The following is a 16,701-nucleotide window of genomic DNA, read 5'->3' on the forward strand; positions in this document are numbered from 1 at the left end:
TCATGTGAGATCTTGTTAGATTCGTGTCGATATATACTTTCAAGTGTTTCAAAAAATTTGTAATTTTTACTAAAAAGTAATTAAAGACATTAATAGTTAAAGTGTGTATTGGCAAGCGTGAAACTCAATTTTTTACAGTAGAAAAAGAACGGAGGAAGTATAACATAGTCAAAAGCAACTACATCATCATAAGCAAAAGCCAACAATACCTTTGGAGGAACATTGGAATTCCAAATTTTCTTCAACACTCCTGATAAAATAAAACCGCCAACAACATCTGTATGGGAATTCTTAAAAAAATAAAATAAAATGATGGCCTAATTTAATAAAATACTTACCAATTTTGGTGTAGCTCCACACAAAGCCATCATTTAAGGTTGAGATGGCTGAGGTAAATTAAGGATCTCAACCGCCACAAAAGAAAGAGAATTTACACGAACTTTGTCTTCATCCCAATTCCAGTGAGGGGGTCAATTGTCTCATAAACCCTCTCCACATTATTGTCTTCAATTTTTTTTCCCTTGAAATAGCCTTAAAGTATTAGAATTCCCATGTTCTTTCTCATAAATTAGTACTATTAAACAATTTTTACTCGTGACTGACAATTGGCAACATTAAATTGGCCATGACTGATAATTGGTCTCGAGAGATACAAATCTACTATGCGATAAGGATTGTCCTTGAATTTTAACACACAGCCAACAAAAAAAGCCTTTTTCGAAACCTGATATGAAATTTTGTTCCATCTAATAACAGAATGAGTACCATATGGTGTATAAAAATACCTTATTCCCCATTGCTACCTGAAATGACCACAATTTCGATTATATATTATATCATACCTTATTCCCATTCCATCTGACAGAATAAGTATCATACGGAATTTCCCGCTTTACTTTTCGCCTAAATACCTTATCCCCGTTGCTACCTGAATGACCACAATTTCGATGATGTATTATGTCATACCTTATTCCCCATTCCATCAGACGGATCGGAATAATGAGTATTATACAGGTTTCCCACTTTACTTTTCGACTCCCAAAGACTACCCCAAGTGACTCCAATGGCCCACCATTAACCTTAACTCATTAATTTCTTCCTACTAACAATTTTAGAATACATTAAGCCAACAATAGTTTTAATATTCATTAAGACTAATTTAGAAAATGATAATGTTGTATAGTAAATAAATATAAAGATGCAATACTTGTATAATGTTTGTGTATTTTATAGGTTCTCTATATGATTTACATTTCAATGTTATCTTTTACAACAAAGAAAAAAGAAGTTGTCAAAACGAAGTGAATAGACAAATTAACAACTTTTCCAATTCAATAACTTTATCAGATCTTTTCACAACAGTTTCACTCTCTTATAAACCAACTAAAATTGAATACTTATAAATCTCTCCTTTGACATATAAGCTTGACAATTAACTCATTTTATTGATTTACCTTTCTCAATTAGTGTTGTGATGCTCATCAGATATCTCTCTTTCGAGTCTAATATCCATACGATGTATGGTTTACAAATTGTAACATTACTTTTATAGAAAATAATAAGATAAATAGGTTACTCATTTTCACTTTACTTTTCGCCTAAATACCTTGTTCCCCGTTGCTATCTGAAATGACCACAATTTCGATGATATATTGTATCATACCTTATTTCCCGTTCCATCTGACAAAATGAGTATTATATATGGTTTTCCACTTTACTGTTCGCATCTGAAAGACTACCCCAAGTGACTACGATGGTCCACCATCCCTTACTCATTAATTTCTTCCTACAAACAATTTCAGTGTCAATACTACCAATACCTTTTTCGTGTTCGGTTCTTGTCGTTGTCATGTTAAGCTACTTTTGATAACTATAAACCAATGTTCCTTATTAATATCCTATTCAATGTAGCAATTATGTTAAAACGGGTTCAAGCGTGTCATTTTCGTGTTGGAAACCTCAACTTTAACCCAATCCATTTAGTAAGACCTGTCGTGTCATGTCGGCCCAGTATATTTAATATAATGTTTTATCAAAAATTGTGCTATATATCTTATTATAAATTATGCCCAAAAATATCTATTCCCTCCGTTCCATAGAGTTCTCTCGCTTTTCATTTAGGGGTGTTACATAAAGTTCTTCTCATGTTTACTTATTTTATATTGATTGGTAGTTTATAATAATAATAATTTAATATTTGCATATGTCCCACAAGTTGTTCACAATATAACTCAGTCTCCCCGAAGTTTATAATTTAATATGTGCATATGACATTTTCTATCCTCCCCAAGAACTAATCCTATATCCCCACTACCAATACTTTATAATATTCCTTGGTTTGTGGAGAAACAATAAATGTGAAGGATATTATGGACGGAGAAAGTATATCATAAGATATAGTGGAGCTCCATAAGATAACAATATTTTTGATTTAGATTATTCTCATTAATTCCACAGTTGAAGATATTATGGCCTTATGTAATAATTCATTGCAAAGTTAAATATTTTCTTGGACATTATGAATTCAACTTATTTTTGCTTATATAAACTTATCCTAAATTTATATGTACTTATCTATACTAATTAAAATATGGTATGAAATTTTTTTAATTGGCAAACATGTAACCTTGTTGGTTCTTCTGTTAAACATTCTAGACCCATTCATAATGTTTCCTATTAACATAAAATAAAAAAATAGCCCATTTTAGTACTACTTCTTCAACATGTTACAATGACTACTCTTTCACCTTCCATTATCTTAGAGTTTCGATCCATCAACCACCACAAATTCATTCTATCCAATTCCCTCAAAAACTAATGTCTTGTGATTAGAACTTGGCACTCTCGCTACACATTGGCATTTTTCTTCAAAAGAATCGAATTACATACTCCTAAAACTTTAGAAATAATTCCCGAAAAAACCCAATATAATGCTTTTCTTCATTGCCTTTTTTTCGGCGAAGATTCAATGCTATTACTTTTAATGACTGAAGCAACTTTCTCGGTAAAGATTTAGTTCTCACGATATGCATAAGGCAACCATAAACTATAGGCTTTAAATCGATTTGTTTTGTTCTTCTCCAAATACGATTAGAACTTACTTGCATGTCTTCTATAATTTAAAGGTAATACTTTAGTACTCTTGTAATTTCAATGGAAATTTTTTGGATTGAATTGTAATTGGTAATCCATTATTTGATGCAAGATTTTCCGGCGTTAATCTATCTATTTATATAGACATGCAACACATTTTTTTCTAATGTGAAAATTTGAGAGCATTAGCAGCCCTTATATACTACATCCGTTCTCTTTTAGTTGCAACGTTTGACAAATTGCACTATTCATGTTCTCTTATTTGACCACATTTATTGATTTATATGTTAAACAAAATATAGTCATGTGGGGTCTTGTTTGATTCGTTTCGATGTAAGCTTTTATAATATCAAATTTTTATAATTTTTACTTACATACAATTAGAGATAAAACGATTTGAAATTGTACATTGGCAAGCGTGAAAGTCAAAACGTTGCAACTAAATAAAAACAGAGGTAGTATTAGATTATTTATTTATAGTACAATGGAGTTATGGAATGATCAATTATGTGAAAATCACAATGGAATGATCAATTAGGAGCGATTTTGTTTCATTTTGCAATAATAATTCCGTGAATGATTCGTTTTCTTATTATATGGGTGATTGAATGATTTATGCAAGCAAATTTAGAAATAAATAAAGAGAGCATCAAACATTGCATTTTAATAAACCATGACACATGGCGTGTACTCTCCTTGCTCTATAAATCTGTTGTGAACTGTGAGGGCTGGATTCATAGAAGCATGCCACGTAGGCTAATTTTTTCTTCTTCTATTATTATATATGATATGTTTAAAATTTTGCATTCTTCTCAAAGCCTAATCCCTAATTCTATTAAATAAAGCATAAGTTTCTCAATCCCTAAGCAATAATGAAAACCACATGTGGTGAGATGGAAGGAATTATTTTGTTTATCATATACTACCTCCGTTTCATATTAATCTACACACTTTGACATTTTACACTATTCACAAATTGCACTTTGACCCTCGTTTGTGATTTATACGTGAATAAAAACATAGTCATGTGGGATCTTGTTAGATTCGTATTAGTATGTATTTTATTAATATGTACTTTTTATAATTTTTACAAATACAAAACTAAAGATATATGTCCTCAAAGTTTTGCATTGACATGCGTGAAAAGTGTAAGTGTGTAGATTAAATTGAAACGGAGATAGTATAATATTAGGAAGATGAAGAATTTGATAGCCATAATACAAAATGAATTGCCTTTGCTACTATATTATAACTATGTTGAAGAATCATACGTTTTGATCTGAAGAAGAGCCCAATATTTGGAAAGAATCACCAAATCATGTTGAAGAATCAATTATAATATAGTAGCAGCACATTTGAAGAATTTGGAAGGAATTGATTTGGTGCTAATTTGCCATACACACTTCATTGCCTCAATTAAAAAGGATTTGCAAAATTACTTTAATAAGTGACACGTGGCAAGTGAATGAGAGGGGTGGAAAAATCAAAGTGCAATGAGAGGGGAGAAAGAATATGGGACTGCCACGTTGGATGTTTTTTTCTTGCTTTAATATTATACTAGGTTTTGGACCCGTGCATAATGCACGGGAACTTTAATACAATAAAAATGTTTATATATCCGCTACATTGAAAACATATAAACGATTATTTACGTCTACTTGATCAAAAACTTTGTGTTTAAGAGAAATACACATTTATATTAATTATAAAGTTGTTTAACAGATACATGATATTCATATGTTTTGGAAGACTTCTTTTTAGAGCAAAACAAAATGTTTTAAGAAGCTACTTCATCCGTTCGTAGTCTAATATAACAATGAGATTTTTACACTATTCATTCACTATCATACCCTTTCACTATATATTGTTATTTTTATGTAAAGACAAATATAGTCATGTGGGGTATTGTTAGATTCGTCTTGATATATACTTTCAAAATATCAAATGTGTATAATTTTACTAAATAGTAAATAAAGATATTAATAGTAAAAATTGAGCATTGGCAAGCGTGAAAACCCAATTGCTGCAGTAGAAAAAGAACGGAGGAAGTATAATATAGTCAGAAGCAATTATATCATCATAAGTAAAGCCAACAACACCTTAGGAGGAAGATTGGAATTCCAGATTTTCTTCCACACTTCCGATACAATAGAATCGCCAACAACTGTATGGGAATTCTTAAAAAAATTAATAAAGTGATGGTCTTATTTAGTAGAACATACCAATTTTGGTGTAGCCCCATAGAAAGCCATCATCTAAGGGTTGAGATGGTAAAGGTTAAGGATCTCAACCGCCTCAACAGGGAGAAAATTTGCACGAACTTGGTTTTCATCCCAGTAACCAGTGGGGGGGGTCAATCGTCTCAGAAACTCTCTCTACATTACATCTTCATTTTTTCCTCGAAATGGCCTTAAAGTATTAGACTTCCCATTATCTTTCTGATATAGGAGTACTATTAGGCAATTTTTACCAATGACTGAGAAATGGCTACATAAAATTGGCCATGACTGAGAACTGGTCTCGGGAGATACAAACCCACCATGCGATAGGGATTGTCCTTGACTTTTGACACACGACCAACTAAAATTGCTTTTTTGAAACCTCAGAGGAAATTTGTTCCATCTGACGGAATGAGTACCATACGGGGTATAAATACCTTATTCCACGTTGCTACCTAAAATGACCACAATTTCGATGATATATTGTATCATACTTTATTCCCCATTTCATCTGGTGGAATGAGTATCATACAGGGTTTCCCACTCTACTTTTTTCCTAAATACCTTATTCCCCGTTGCTACTTGAAATGATCACAATTTCGATGATATATTGTATCATACCTTATTTTCCATTCCATCTGACGGAATGAGTATAATACAGGGTTTCTCAATTTACTTTTCACCTCCCAAAGACTACCTCAAGTGACTTCAATGGTCCACAATTAACCCTTATTCATTAATTTCTTCCTAAAACCAATTTTCGAATATATTAAGCGAACTAAAGTTTTAATATTCATTAAGACTAATTTAGAAAATGTAAACAAATATAAATACGCACTACTTGTATAATAATGTGTGTTTTATAGGTTCTTTATAAGATGTACATTTCAATATTATCTTCTACATCAAAGAAAAAAAAACCAAAACAAAGTTAAATAAATTAACAACTTTTCCAATTCAATAACTTTATTTCATCTTTTCAAAACAGTTTCACTCTATTATAAACCAATTAAACTTGAATACATATAAGCTTGACAATTAACTCATCTTGTTGATTCACCTTCTAAATTAGTGTCGCAATGCTCATTAGATATCTCTCTTTCCAGTCTAATATCGTCCACACGATTTATGGTTTAAAAATTAAACATTACTTTTATATAAAATTATAAGATAATTATTTTACTTGTAGTTCCCTAAAATGACCACAATTTTGATGATATATTTTATCTTACATCATTCCCCATTTCATCTAACTGAATGAGTATTATACAATATTAATTATATAAGAAAATCATGGCGCTGCTTAACTTTAATGATGAATAAGTGAGAAATATCTATTTTAGCAAGGAAACTATATTTAATCATGCATATAAGAAATAATTATTGATATCCTATAATGTCAACTACTTCATGATTCACTCATACTTTCATACTTCCTCCGTTCTGTTTTAAATGAAACATTGTGCGAAATGACACTATTCATTAATCAATTTTGACTCCAATTTATCACCATTATATAAAGAAAAACATAGTCAAGTGGGATCTTGTTAGATTCGTCTCGATGCATACTATCAAATTATAACTTTTTTATATTTTTTACGTGTGCACAACTAAAGATATTAATGATTAAAGAAGCGTGTTGGGTTGCGTGAAAAAGCAAACGTTTCATTTAAAACAGAACGGAGGAAGTATATAATTTGAGTTTAGGATGTTAAATTTATGAACAGTTATATTAGTTTTTTTTTTTGCAAGAATAATTAGTTAAAGAATATTGGATTATATTGAAGAAAAATAATTACTATTCTTAGTTTCTTAATACACGCAACATATTTCTTTTTGGGATATTTCATAAAACTTGCAAAATAATTCGCAAACTATTATAAAAATTAAAGAAAGCTTTATTTTATAATTTAAGCACATGTGTCATGTTTTCACTCTCTCTCCTACTCTTTTATTTTATAATTTTTATAGAATGGGCCAAATTCAAAGTGTGTGAATTTTCTTTAAAAATGATATTAGTATCAAGCGTAAGTTCATAAGTGTATGTACTTATATCGTTTGTTTCATTTGAATGTAAGAATGTGGGAAAATATTTGAGTGATCCTAGTCCCTAAGCCTAAGGTTGTCAACCTTCTTAGTCGCAATAATAGAATAATATATTAATATATATCCAATAAATTGGAGAGAGAATTGCCATAGATTAATATTTTAATGTACTCTTGACCTTAACTTTTTAGTAGTGAGAAGAATATCCATTTTTATCTTTAAAACAACTTATCTTGTCTGACATTTTCTTAATTCTCCCTTAAGTTGTCTGAAAAACACTTAATTATTATATCTAAATTTGTTTAATCTTATCTAAAATTTCCAAACTTATATTATCATAGTTATGTCAAAATTAGTTAAAGTAGACAGATGCTTATATATTGGTTTTCATTTTTTTTTACCTAATTCAATTTCTTGAACATATATATAGATGAACTCTTATTTTACCTCTCTCACTTTAACTTTGTTTTTTTAAAAAAAAACTTTTAGTATGTATTGGTCATGGATATGATTTTTTTATGATTATCATATTAGCTTACCTAAACCACTTTGGGACTAAAAATTGAATATTTGAGTTGTTATTGTTTTTGTTATATGTAATCTCTAGTCATAATCATGGTGTGTTATATTTTTTTCAACAAAATCATCTTTTTATTTCTTGTTTGGTAATAAAATAAACTTGCATTACTATTATTATTACATTTGCATATTTTCTTGAAGGGGCTAGCATCTCATGATAATGGTGTGGTATTCATTACCAAAAGTGAATAATATTAAAAAAAAAATTATTAGACCAATGTACCCATTGGCTTGAAATTAGGTAATTTTTAAATTAATTATATTATATAAGTTTGATAGGTGTGATGAAAAACTTAAAGTTGTTATACCAACGCACCCATTGGCTTGTACTTAGCTAATATTTGTTTTATATTTGAAATTTCATATTTTGACTTTTTGAGTATCTTGTATTAGTGAAAAACTTAAAGTTGTTATATCAATTCATCTTTTTCATTGTGTATTTTCTCTCTCCTCTAAATTGGTATTTAGCTTGAAAATAATTTCATAACTGGTTTTTGTGAAAATAATAAGAATGACCGCTAAGATAATATATGATTTTCGTTTAAAAAAAAAGATAATATTTGATTTGTTTCCTTAATTGATAATTGGTTGATTGATTCCTTTAGTTATTGTAGTTGATATTATTTCCTTCATTGTTACACAATCGGAGGAATTAATTGATTATTGTTAAAATTATTTTTAGCAATGCCACGTGGCATAAGCAAGCATTAGGTCGAAAAGTTGAGGGTGAAGGAGAACAGAGGAAGGTTGAGGTCTTGCCACGTAGGACAATTTTTTCTTGCTTTAATATTATATATGATGATATGATTTCTCTACAGTATTTATTAGTTATAAGACTTTGACTTTTACATTTGTCAATGCACAACTTTAATCGTAAATATCTCTAATTAATTAGATATTGGTGAAAATTATTGAAAAATATATATGTTGAGTTAAGTTCAACGATGTTTTATATACGATTTAAATCTTTTCGGTTGAAATTAATATGTGAACAGTGTAAATGTTAAGGCGTTGTAACTAATAAAAATCTGATGAAGTATTTTTGAATTTCATCTCTTTTGATAATGCCTTGCCTCGTTAATATTCTTCAAGTATACCTAAATCCAAGTACATGATAGACGTATTGGATTTTCATTGGGCATATTAGCGCAGTATATTTGGCACTGTCAATACAGTTTTGAAAGCTTTAATTGTCTTTAGGAGGGTGTTTGGTTTGAGTTTTTTTTGGAAAGGATAAAAGAATCAAATTCCTTTACTTGTTGTTTGTTAGCACACTTTAATCATTTCTTTTACCCTCCACTTTTCCACAAACTCCTCTACTTTCATTGCCCGCACCCCCAAGGTCTCACTTACCCTTTCCCACTTATACTCTATGGTCACTTTGATCAATAATTTACCATCATACCAACCACTAGAACAACTACCCCAACCACTAGACCACCACACCGACCCACTACCCCTAGCCACCTATACCACCTCTCCATCCACCCTAATCACCACCCTATCCACCAAAACCGCCACCCACCCGCCGAAACCACCACCCCATGAACGAAAATTACCACGACACCAACTTAGCCACATAAACCATCACATAAGCTACCACCACCCACCCAAAAATCCACCACCACTTCTTCAAATCCCATAACCTTAAAAGCTCAAAAAAAAAAATCAAGAGTAAAAATGGTTAGTATCTTTTCTTATGACTTTAGATGGTCAAATTCAACCATAAAACTCTAGATCTAGAATTTTAATGGTCAAATTTGGCTGTTAAAACCTCAAATTTCACCTTTAATGGTGGCCGAGAAGGAAAATAATGAAGGGGGCGGTGGTAAGGGTGGTGCCACGGTGGTGAGGATCGACATTGATGAACGACCATGTGGGGCGGCGATGAGGAGATGTGGTGGCGACCGGCGGTGAGGGCAGGGGTCGCGACCAACTACACTTGAGAGAGAGGGGTGAAGAGGGATTTTCTAGCCAAAGAATATTTTTAATCAAAGGATTATCTTTTTCATTCTCTTTGTTTCTCTTTCTTAATCCCTTTTCTTTTCTTTTTCATAAACTAGTATTCCGCTAATACGTGTCTTTGAATTTTCATTTGTTCGTGACAACATTATCCATGATGTCTCTTGTTGCATTTTAAGAATGTAACAAACTTTTTTATATAGGTTATGGATCATGAAGTTTACAGACTTTACACATATTAAGGTGTCAATAAATTGTTGAAGGATTCAAATTTCTTTAATAGGGATTAAATTTTTGTAGAAGATCTTATTTTTGTCTCTTTAAGGTAAGCAGTGTTTCGAAGTTTGGGAATTTCCATAGTGTAACTTATCTATGTATAAGCGATTTAACAAAGAATCACCTCGTACATATGATTGGCGTTCTGCACCTAAGGCATACATGTTAGTTACATGCAAGCCATTCCTTGGCATGGGCCACGCGAATCGTTGTGGGTTTGAATATATTAATGCAACAACAACAATGTCAAATATTTATAAAAATATATTAAAAGGTGTGCAAAAGAAAGCCTATGTGTCACGTGACACTCTCCTCACATTTCTAACGCAAATGTTGTATGTTTATGTGTACTCCTCACTTTTAAAAAAAAAGAGTAAGTGCAAGGTATCGAAGACATGACCTTTGAAATGAAAAGTAAGAGCTTAACCATCAATACACTATGACTTTGTTGTCTAATGTTTCAAATAAAATATGTTGAAGTCTTGTAATAATTATAATTAACTAAAAAAGACTTCAACAAGTATATACATCTCTAACACTCTTATTACGTAACTTACAAGAGAATATTTATATCATATTCTCTTACCACAATTCATTTTAAGGTATTGTTTTCAAGCTCAAACCTTTCAATTTTTTATTTATCACGTCATAATGTGAATTTTTCAATTTCTTAATGGATAAAATTACGAAAAGTAGCTAAATAAATTATAAATTTAAAAATAATAGCATATTTGTTTATTGTAACTGACCCCAGACATCGCCCGGACAAAAAAAACTAGTTTAATCCTAATGACCGTCTTTAATATTTTCTGAGGCCATGTTCTAATCTTGTACTACTTTTTAAAATGGGCCCCTATTACAACAAATGTTCTGCAATGTTCAACTTCGGTTTTGGAATTTTTCATCCTATAATTGGTACAGTGAACCAATTAAAAACAGAACTGGTATATGTGATTTTATAGGCAATTATTACACAAAATTGGTTCACTACGAGTAGAAAGCAAAAGAAAAAGTCATCCCAGAAAAGCATATGCGAAAGTAATCTCTGAACCGTCAAAGGCAAAAACATTCTTTTGTTTCATATAATGGCAAAACTTATACAAAACTGAATTCCAAAAAAAGGCAGAAAAAAAATTATAAGACTCAAGTGAAGCACAAAAATATCCCTTTCACATAGTGAAACACTAAAATCTGAAAACCGACCAAGATGAACTAAAGAATAAATTACAAGATAGTAAAAGTTATCGATTCCATAAACTGTAGAAATGTAGAATATGGAATTGCCAAAAACGAAAATCTGCAACTTCAAAATAAAAATCTGAATTTTCGGGGTCCTGTGTAAGTGGGCAGCTTACACAGGCCCAAAAATCGACCCTGCTATTAGAGGATAGGGACATATAGGGTGTTGGTGGTATGAACTAAGATTTTTTATTCCTTAGACTTTTGAAAAAAATATTCAAAACCCCATCTCTATAATACTATTCTTGTAGGTGCATTGTTTAGACAAGTGTCACATGCCCAAACTAATCATGTAATCGGATACCTCATACCTTATTCACAATTCAGACCTTCTTTCTGATACCTTCATCCTCAATTTTAGCTCATATTATGTTCCCAAACATCCATCTCAACATAGGATTTATACCATCCCATAAAATGATCATTTGAAACATCCAACCCAAATAACATAGTTTGTTTACGTAATAACCATTTTATGTATTTTTTGCTCTGATCTCAAAAATACACTACGACTATGTAGTTGCTCCTCTCCAATTTAGCCACACAAGTTACATCATTTGAACCATTTTACAATCAACACCTACATATATCTGTATAATTGATCCAATATAGTTAAAACACATCAAACTTCTTACCATCTACTATAATTCCCTCAAATTACTAAAATATCAATCTATATATATTAGGGCATGTTCTCTTCGGCATAAAACAGCTGAACTGAATTGAACTGAACTGAAATGAATAGTGATATGTGAGAGTAAAAGTATTGTCAAGAGCTGAGCTGAACTGATCTGAATTGAACTGAACTGAATTGAACTGAACTGAACCCTTAAAATTTTCCTCCATGGCTCTAAGATAACTCAATCTTTGGTCTTGTGGACCAATATTCTTGGTAATTAATCATCCAAATGTCCTCTCAAAAAAAAAAAAAAAAAAAAACCATCCTAATATTATTTTAAACATCAATATATACAAGCAATATACTGCATCAAAAAAATATATATATATATACAAGCAATATCTTTATTTCCTAAAAAAAAAAAAAACCCAAACTATTTCTCTCCCACTCCCCCAAAGTCCCCCTCGAGAAACTCCAGTCCAACAAAACAGCAACCGGTAGCCAGTAACTTTGCTGCAGCCATTTTTGTTCCAGTTAGTACTCTTGCCAATTCTTTTTCCTATACATTGCTTTTTTCGCTTTTATAGTTCCTCAAATTTTGTAAACTTGTTATTGCAATCTTCAACTACAAGTCTACAAACTTGTTTACATAATTAGGGTTTAGGGTGAATTAATTGGTTAACTTTCAGCTTAATTGGTTAACTTTCAGCTTAATTGGTTTGTTATGCTGAATTAAAGTTTCGATTTTTTTTGTTGTAATTAACATTTCGCAGCTAATTTGTTCGACGGTGGTAGTATAATGAATTAATTGATAGATATTCCGTTAAAAGTTAAAGATTCTTGATGAACTTTAAAAAATTTCAGCTCAATTTATCTCGTTTCAAATTTTTAAGTTTCCAATTGAGACTGTATTTTGTGCCAAAAGTTGCTATCTTTTGTATTATTGAGCTGCTCATTTTGGGTTGCATTTGCTTTTATGTTATACTTTTTGATCTAGGGTTTTCACCCTTCAATTTATAGTTATGTTGGTTTGTTGAATCAATTTTGTTCCTTTTTTATGTTTTCAGATTGTGGGTGTTTCAAAACTCACCTATATTATGTGGGTTTCTAGAATTTCTAGTTTTGGAGCTCAGGCTATCAAGAAATTGACTCAAGGTTTGTTTATTAAAATGTAAATTCGTGTGCTTTCCAATTATCTTATAACAATATGATCACCATTGGTATATGCTTTGTATAAATCGCTTGTTTGGTTGATATAGACTACAATCTGTAGTTTCAAGGTTTCTATATGTGGTAAAAGTGGTTGTCAATGTTTGAGTGTTTGTATATGCATTATTTATTTATTTATTGTATTCTGCTCTATATATATGATTTCTCCAGAACACCAACTAACTTAGGTGATATAACAGTAGAAGTCGTGTGACGGGATGATGAGATTTCGTAGGGGCGTTGGGGATAAAGCTGCTAGATGTGAGCTGTATTCTTTTATGTCTCATGAATTGGAAAATTTCTTCCACAGGTTGGAGATGGTCTCTACTTTCTACTGAAGATTGAGAGCATTAATATAGGTGTAGTTACAGTTACAGAATGTTTTGATTGAGATGATGTAGAGTATGATTGTCTTAAACTTATCCTTACTTGCATATCAAAAAATCCGGGACGTGGATGCTGAGTCTGATATGTGAGTAATATGTAGCACTAATAGCTGAGGGAATGGAAATAGCCTTGACTAGTTTTAAGGAATGAGAGTGAATGTATACTAAACCAAATTGAAGTTTCTTCCAGTAATCATTTTCTAGATATGAGGCACGTAATTAAGAATAAAAGTGTCTTCAATTGCCGGTCATAATTTCAAAAGACTCAGCAGAGATATAGGTGAGATTTGAGAAGAGCAAATTAGATAGACAAAGAGACACAAAGATGAGGTGGCATTCTAACCTGTAGTTGTGGGTGGCATTGGGAAGGTTTCTTTTGGTAACTTTTGATATGTGCTACTTGTTGCAGTTTTTTCTCTCTTACAGCTAGAATGCATACTAGATTTTGTAAAATGTGCTTATAAGTTAGAAAAGCCAAGTTTCTTGTAATTGTGCTGAACGTTAGCTATTATCGTAGCGGAAAACTCTAACCTATTGGGTTAGCTTTGTGTTTGTTGTTGTTGTTGCTATATCTAGACTAGAGAAAGGGAAAAAGGAACTTAAAGAACAAAGTATTAATTATTGTAGAAATTTGGTTTGGTTTCACAATAAGCAATACTAAGCTGTTTTGTTAGTGTTCGTGACTGGTTAAGCATGTCTATGAAAGCACCTTATGTGGGTATTCCACTAAGTTGGGTTGGTGCAGCTTGTTCTCTATCTTTTGACCTGAAACTCTTTATTCTGCTAGGGCAATTGGCACACGTACAAAGGACACCTTATCTACATGCATCTTCTGGCAGGATACAGACTCTTCAGCTCCCCCCTCAGGTATATGTTATCCACATTTTGAGCAGATACTAGCAGTGACATTTTTCATTTTCTAAGTAAGTTTAGTTGTCATCAAATCATTGAAAAATAATCTCCTCTTGCTTTGAACATATACCAATGTTAAGGCCGAGTTTTTGATGGTTTAAGGTTCTGTTGGCTATATGTGAGTTTCCTCGCTGATGAAGTCTTAAGATTGTGTTTGTGGCCTGTTTTCTGAGTTCAACGTAATCATCTTATACCAATGATATGGCTGATTTTTGAATGGTTTAAGGTTTTATGGCTATATGTGACAGTTTCCTTGCTAATGCAGTTAAAAAGGCTGGTTTTTCTAAGTTCACCACAATCATCTTATAGAATTAGGAGAGCTTCATTTAACTATGGCTGGTGAGGAGTGGCAATTACTTGATGCTTTTGTTGTACATGTTTTTCCGTGGCAAGAGATTAAGTTGGCTTATTAGTTAGCATGGAGAAATTAGAAGATAATATTGAACTGCTCTTTGTGTAGCTTAAAGGAGTTGTAAAATCAATTGTTGCTACTGTCATATCTGCTGATATGCATATGCTTGTTTTTTTCTTCAGATGCACCGATTTTTTTGTACTACTGCCGCTACTGAAGAGGAGCAAACGTAAGCATCATTGCGTTCTTTCTCTACATATAGCTTCTATGAGAACATTGTTCCATATCCTTATTCCTTTATTCCTTTATTCCTTTATTCCTTTATTCCTTTGAGGGAGGGGAGGTTGTAAAATTATACTGAAATTGTAATCCTACAAGGATAATTTGTTAATTGTTACTACAGGCGTGTGCATTTTTGTTGGATGTTTTCTTATCCTTGATGAGTGGTTGTCTGCTTCTATCAAGTGAATTACGTGCCTCACCTTTGCACTCTCTTACCCTTATCATCTACTGTGCTTCCAATACTACAGAATTAATGTAACATTTGTTGAAACCGATGGAACGGAGAAACATATTAAGGTTCCTGTTGGCACAAGCATGTTAGAAGCTGCTCATTCGAATGACATTGAGCTAGAAGGTAAGCATTCTACTTATCCTGATATTTATCTCCTTGAATGTGAACATATTTGTGGTATAAAGTCTTTGATGCCTGTGAACCGTTGTGAAATTGAAAAATGCTTAATTATCTCCTTCAGCCTTTAAGACTTTCATGATTGTTTATAATCAAGTAGTGTTTTTTGTTTTCATATCTTTCAGACTTCTTTAGTACTACTAGCCAACTTGTAATTTGTTTTTACAGGAGCATGTGAAGGATCCTGTGCATGTTCTACATGTCATGTTATTGTGATGGTAAGGCAGTCAATATCACTTTTTTGATTGTCTGGGTAATATATAGGATTCCATTAATAACCTCATATCCCCAATGGCTTCAAATTTTGATTTGCTCTTTCAGGATGTGGATCATTACAACAGACTGCCAGATCCATCTGACGAAGAAAATGACATGTTGGACCTCGCCTTTGGGCTCACCGAAACGTGAGTATATCTTCTCTACTTTGTTCAATTCATTACATGTCGTTTATTCCGGTCCCACACCTCATGATCGCTTGTTTAGGTCTCGCCTGGGTTGCCAAATCGAAGCAAAGCCTGAACTAGACGGAATTCGCTTGGCTCTGCCTGTGGCCACCAGAAATTTTGCAGTTGATGGATATAAACCAAAACCACACTAAATTACTCTAGAGTGAGGCTAAATAGAGAACCCACAACTGGTAAACATTTGAGAGCGGGTGATTTGGTACATCTACTTGGTATTGGCCCACATCCATTTTCTCGCACTTGTTCACTCATGAACTTGCTCTCCTAGTGTTTTCCATTGTTTTATGACCCAGGCACAAAGCATAGTGGAGCTTAGAATAGGTTACCTCAGGCATATATTTTGTCTGATTGCTTTTTCTTGCTATACTGAAATCATTATTCATTGGAAGCGTCGAATGTGAATGTTTCGTTGTTTTTTGTAACATGAGGCTTGGAAGTATACAGCTATAGAGCTGCTATACCAGTTTTGTTGAATAATTGCTACTAGCGAAAGTATCCAAAGAATAGAGTTGAGTTTCCGCATGTACAAACTTATGATATCAACGATGGCTTATCTCATGAAGTTGTGATTAGTTTACTCTTGTGCACGTTACTGTCTATATTCTTCTGTATTTCTCAGAATAGTCGTTGTTGAAGTACTGACTGTGACACTTC

The 16,701-nt window shown here is 32.1% G+C and overlaps 1 protein-coding gene across 1 annotated transcript; it reads left to right on the top strand.

The window, feature by feature from the left end:
• Positions 1-12,022: 12,022 nt before the first annotated feature.
• On the top strand, positions 12,023-16,624 carry LOC104899712 (uncharacterized). The gene is made up of 8 exons (XM_010686955.4): positions 12,023-12,566; positions 13,101-13,188; positions 14,416-14,495; positions 15,075-15,121; positions 15,423-15,529; positions 15,752-15,801; positions 15,905-15,987; positions 16,067-16,624. Exons 2-8 carry the CDS (start codon positions 13,131-13,133, stop codon positions 16,179-16,181), a joined length of 540 nt encoding a protein of 179 aa, XP_010685257.2. The 5' UTR covers positions 12,023-12,566; positions 13,101-13,130; the 3' UTR covers positions 16,182-16,624.
• Positions 16,625-16,701: the final 77 nt, after the last annotated feature.

Source organism: Beta vulgaris, chromosome 7, assembly GCF_026745355.1.
Source record: "Beta vulgaris subsp. vulgaris cultivar EL10 chromosome 7, EL10.2, whole genome shotgun sequence".
NCBI lineage: Eukaryota > Viridiplantae > Streptophyta > Magnoliopsida > Caryophyllales > Amaranthaceae > Beta > Beta vulgaris.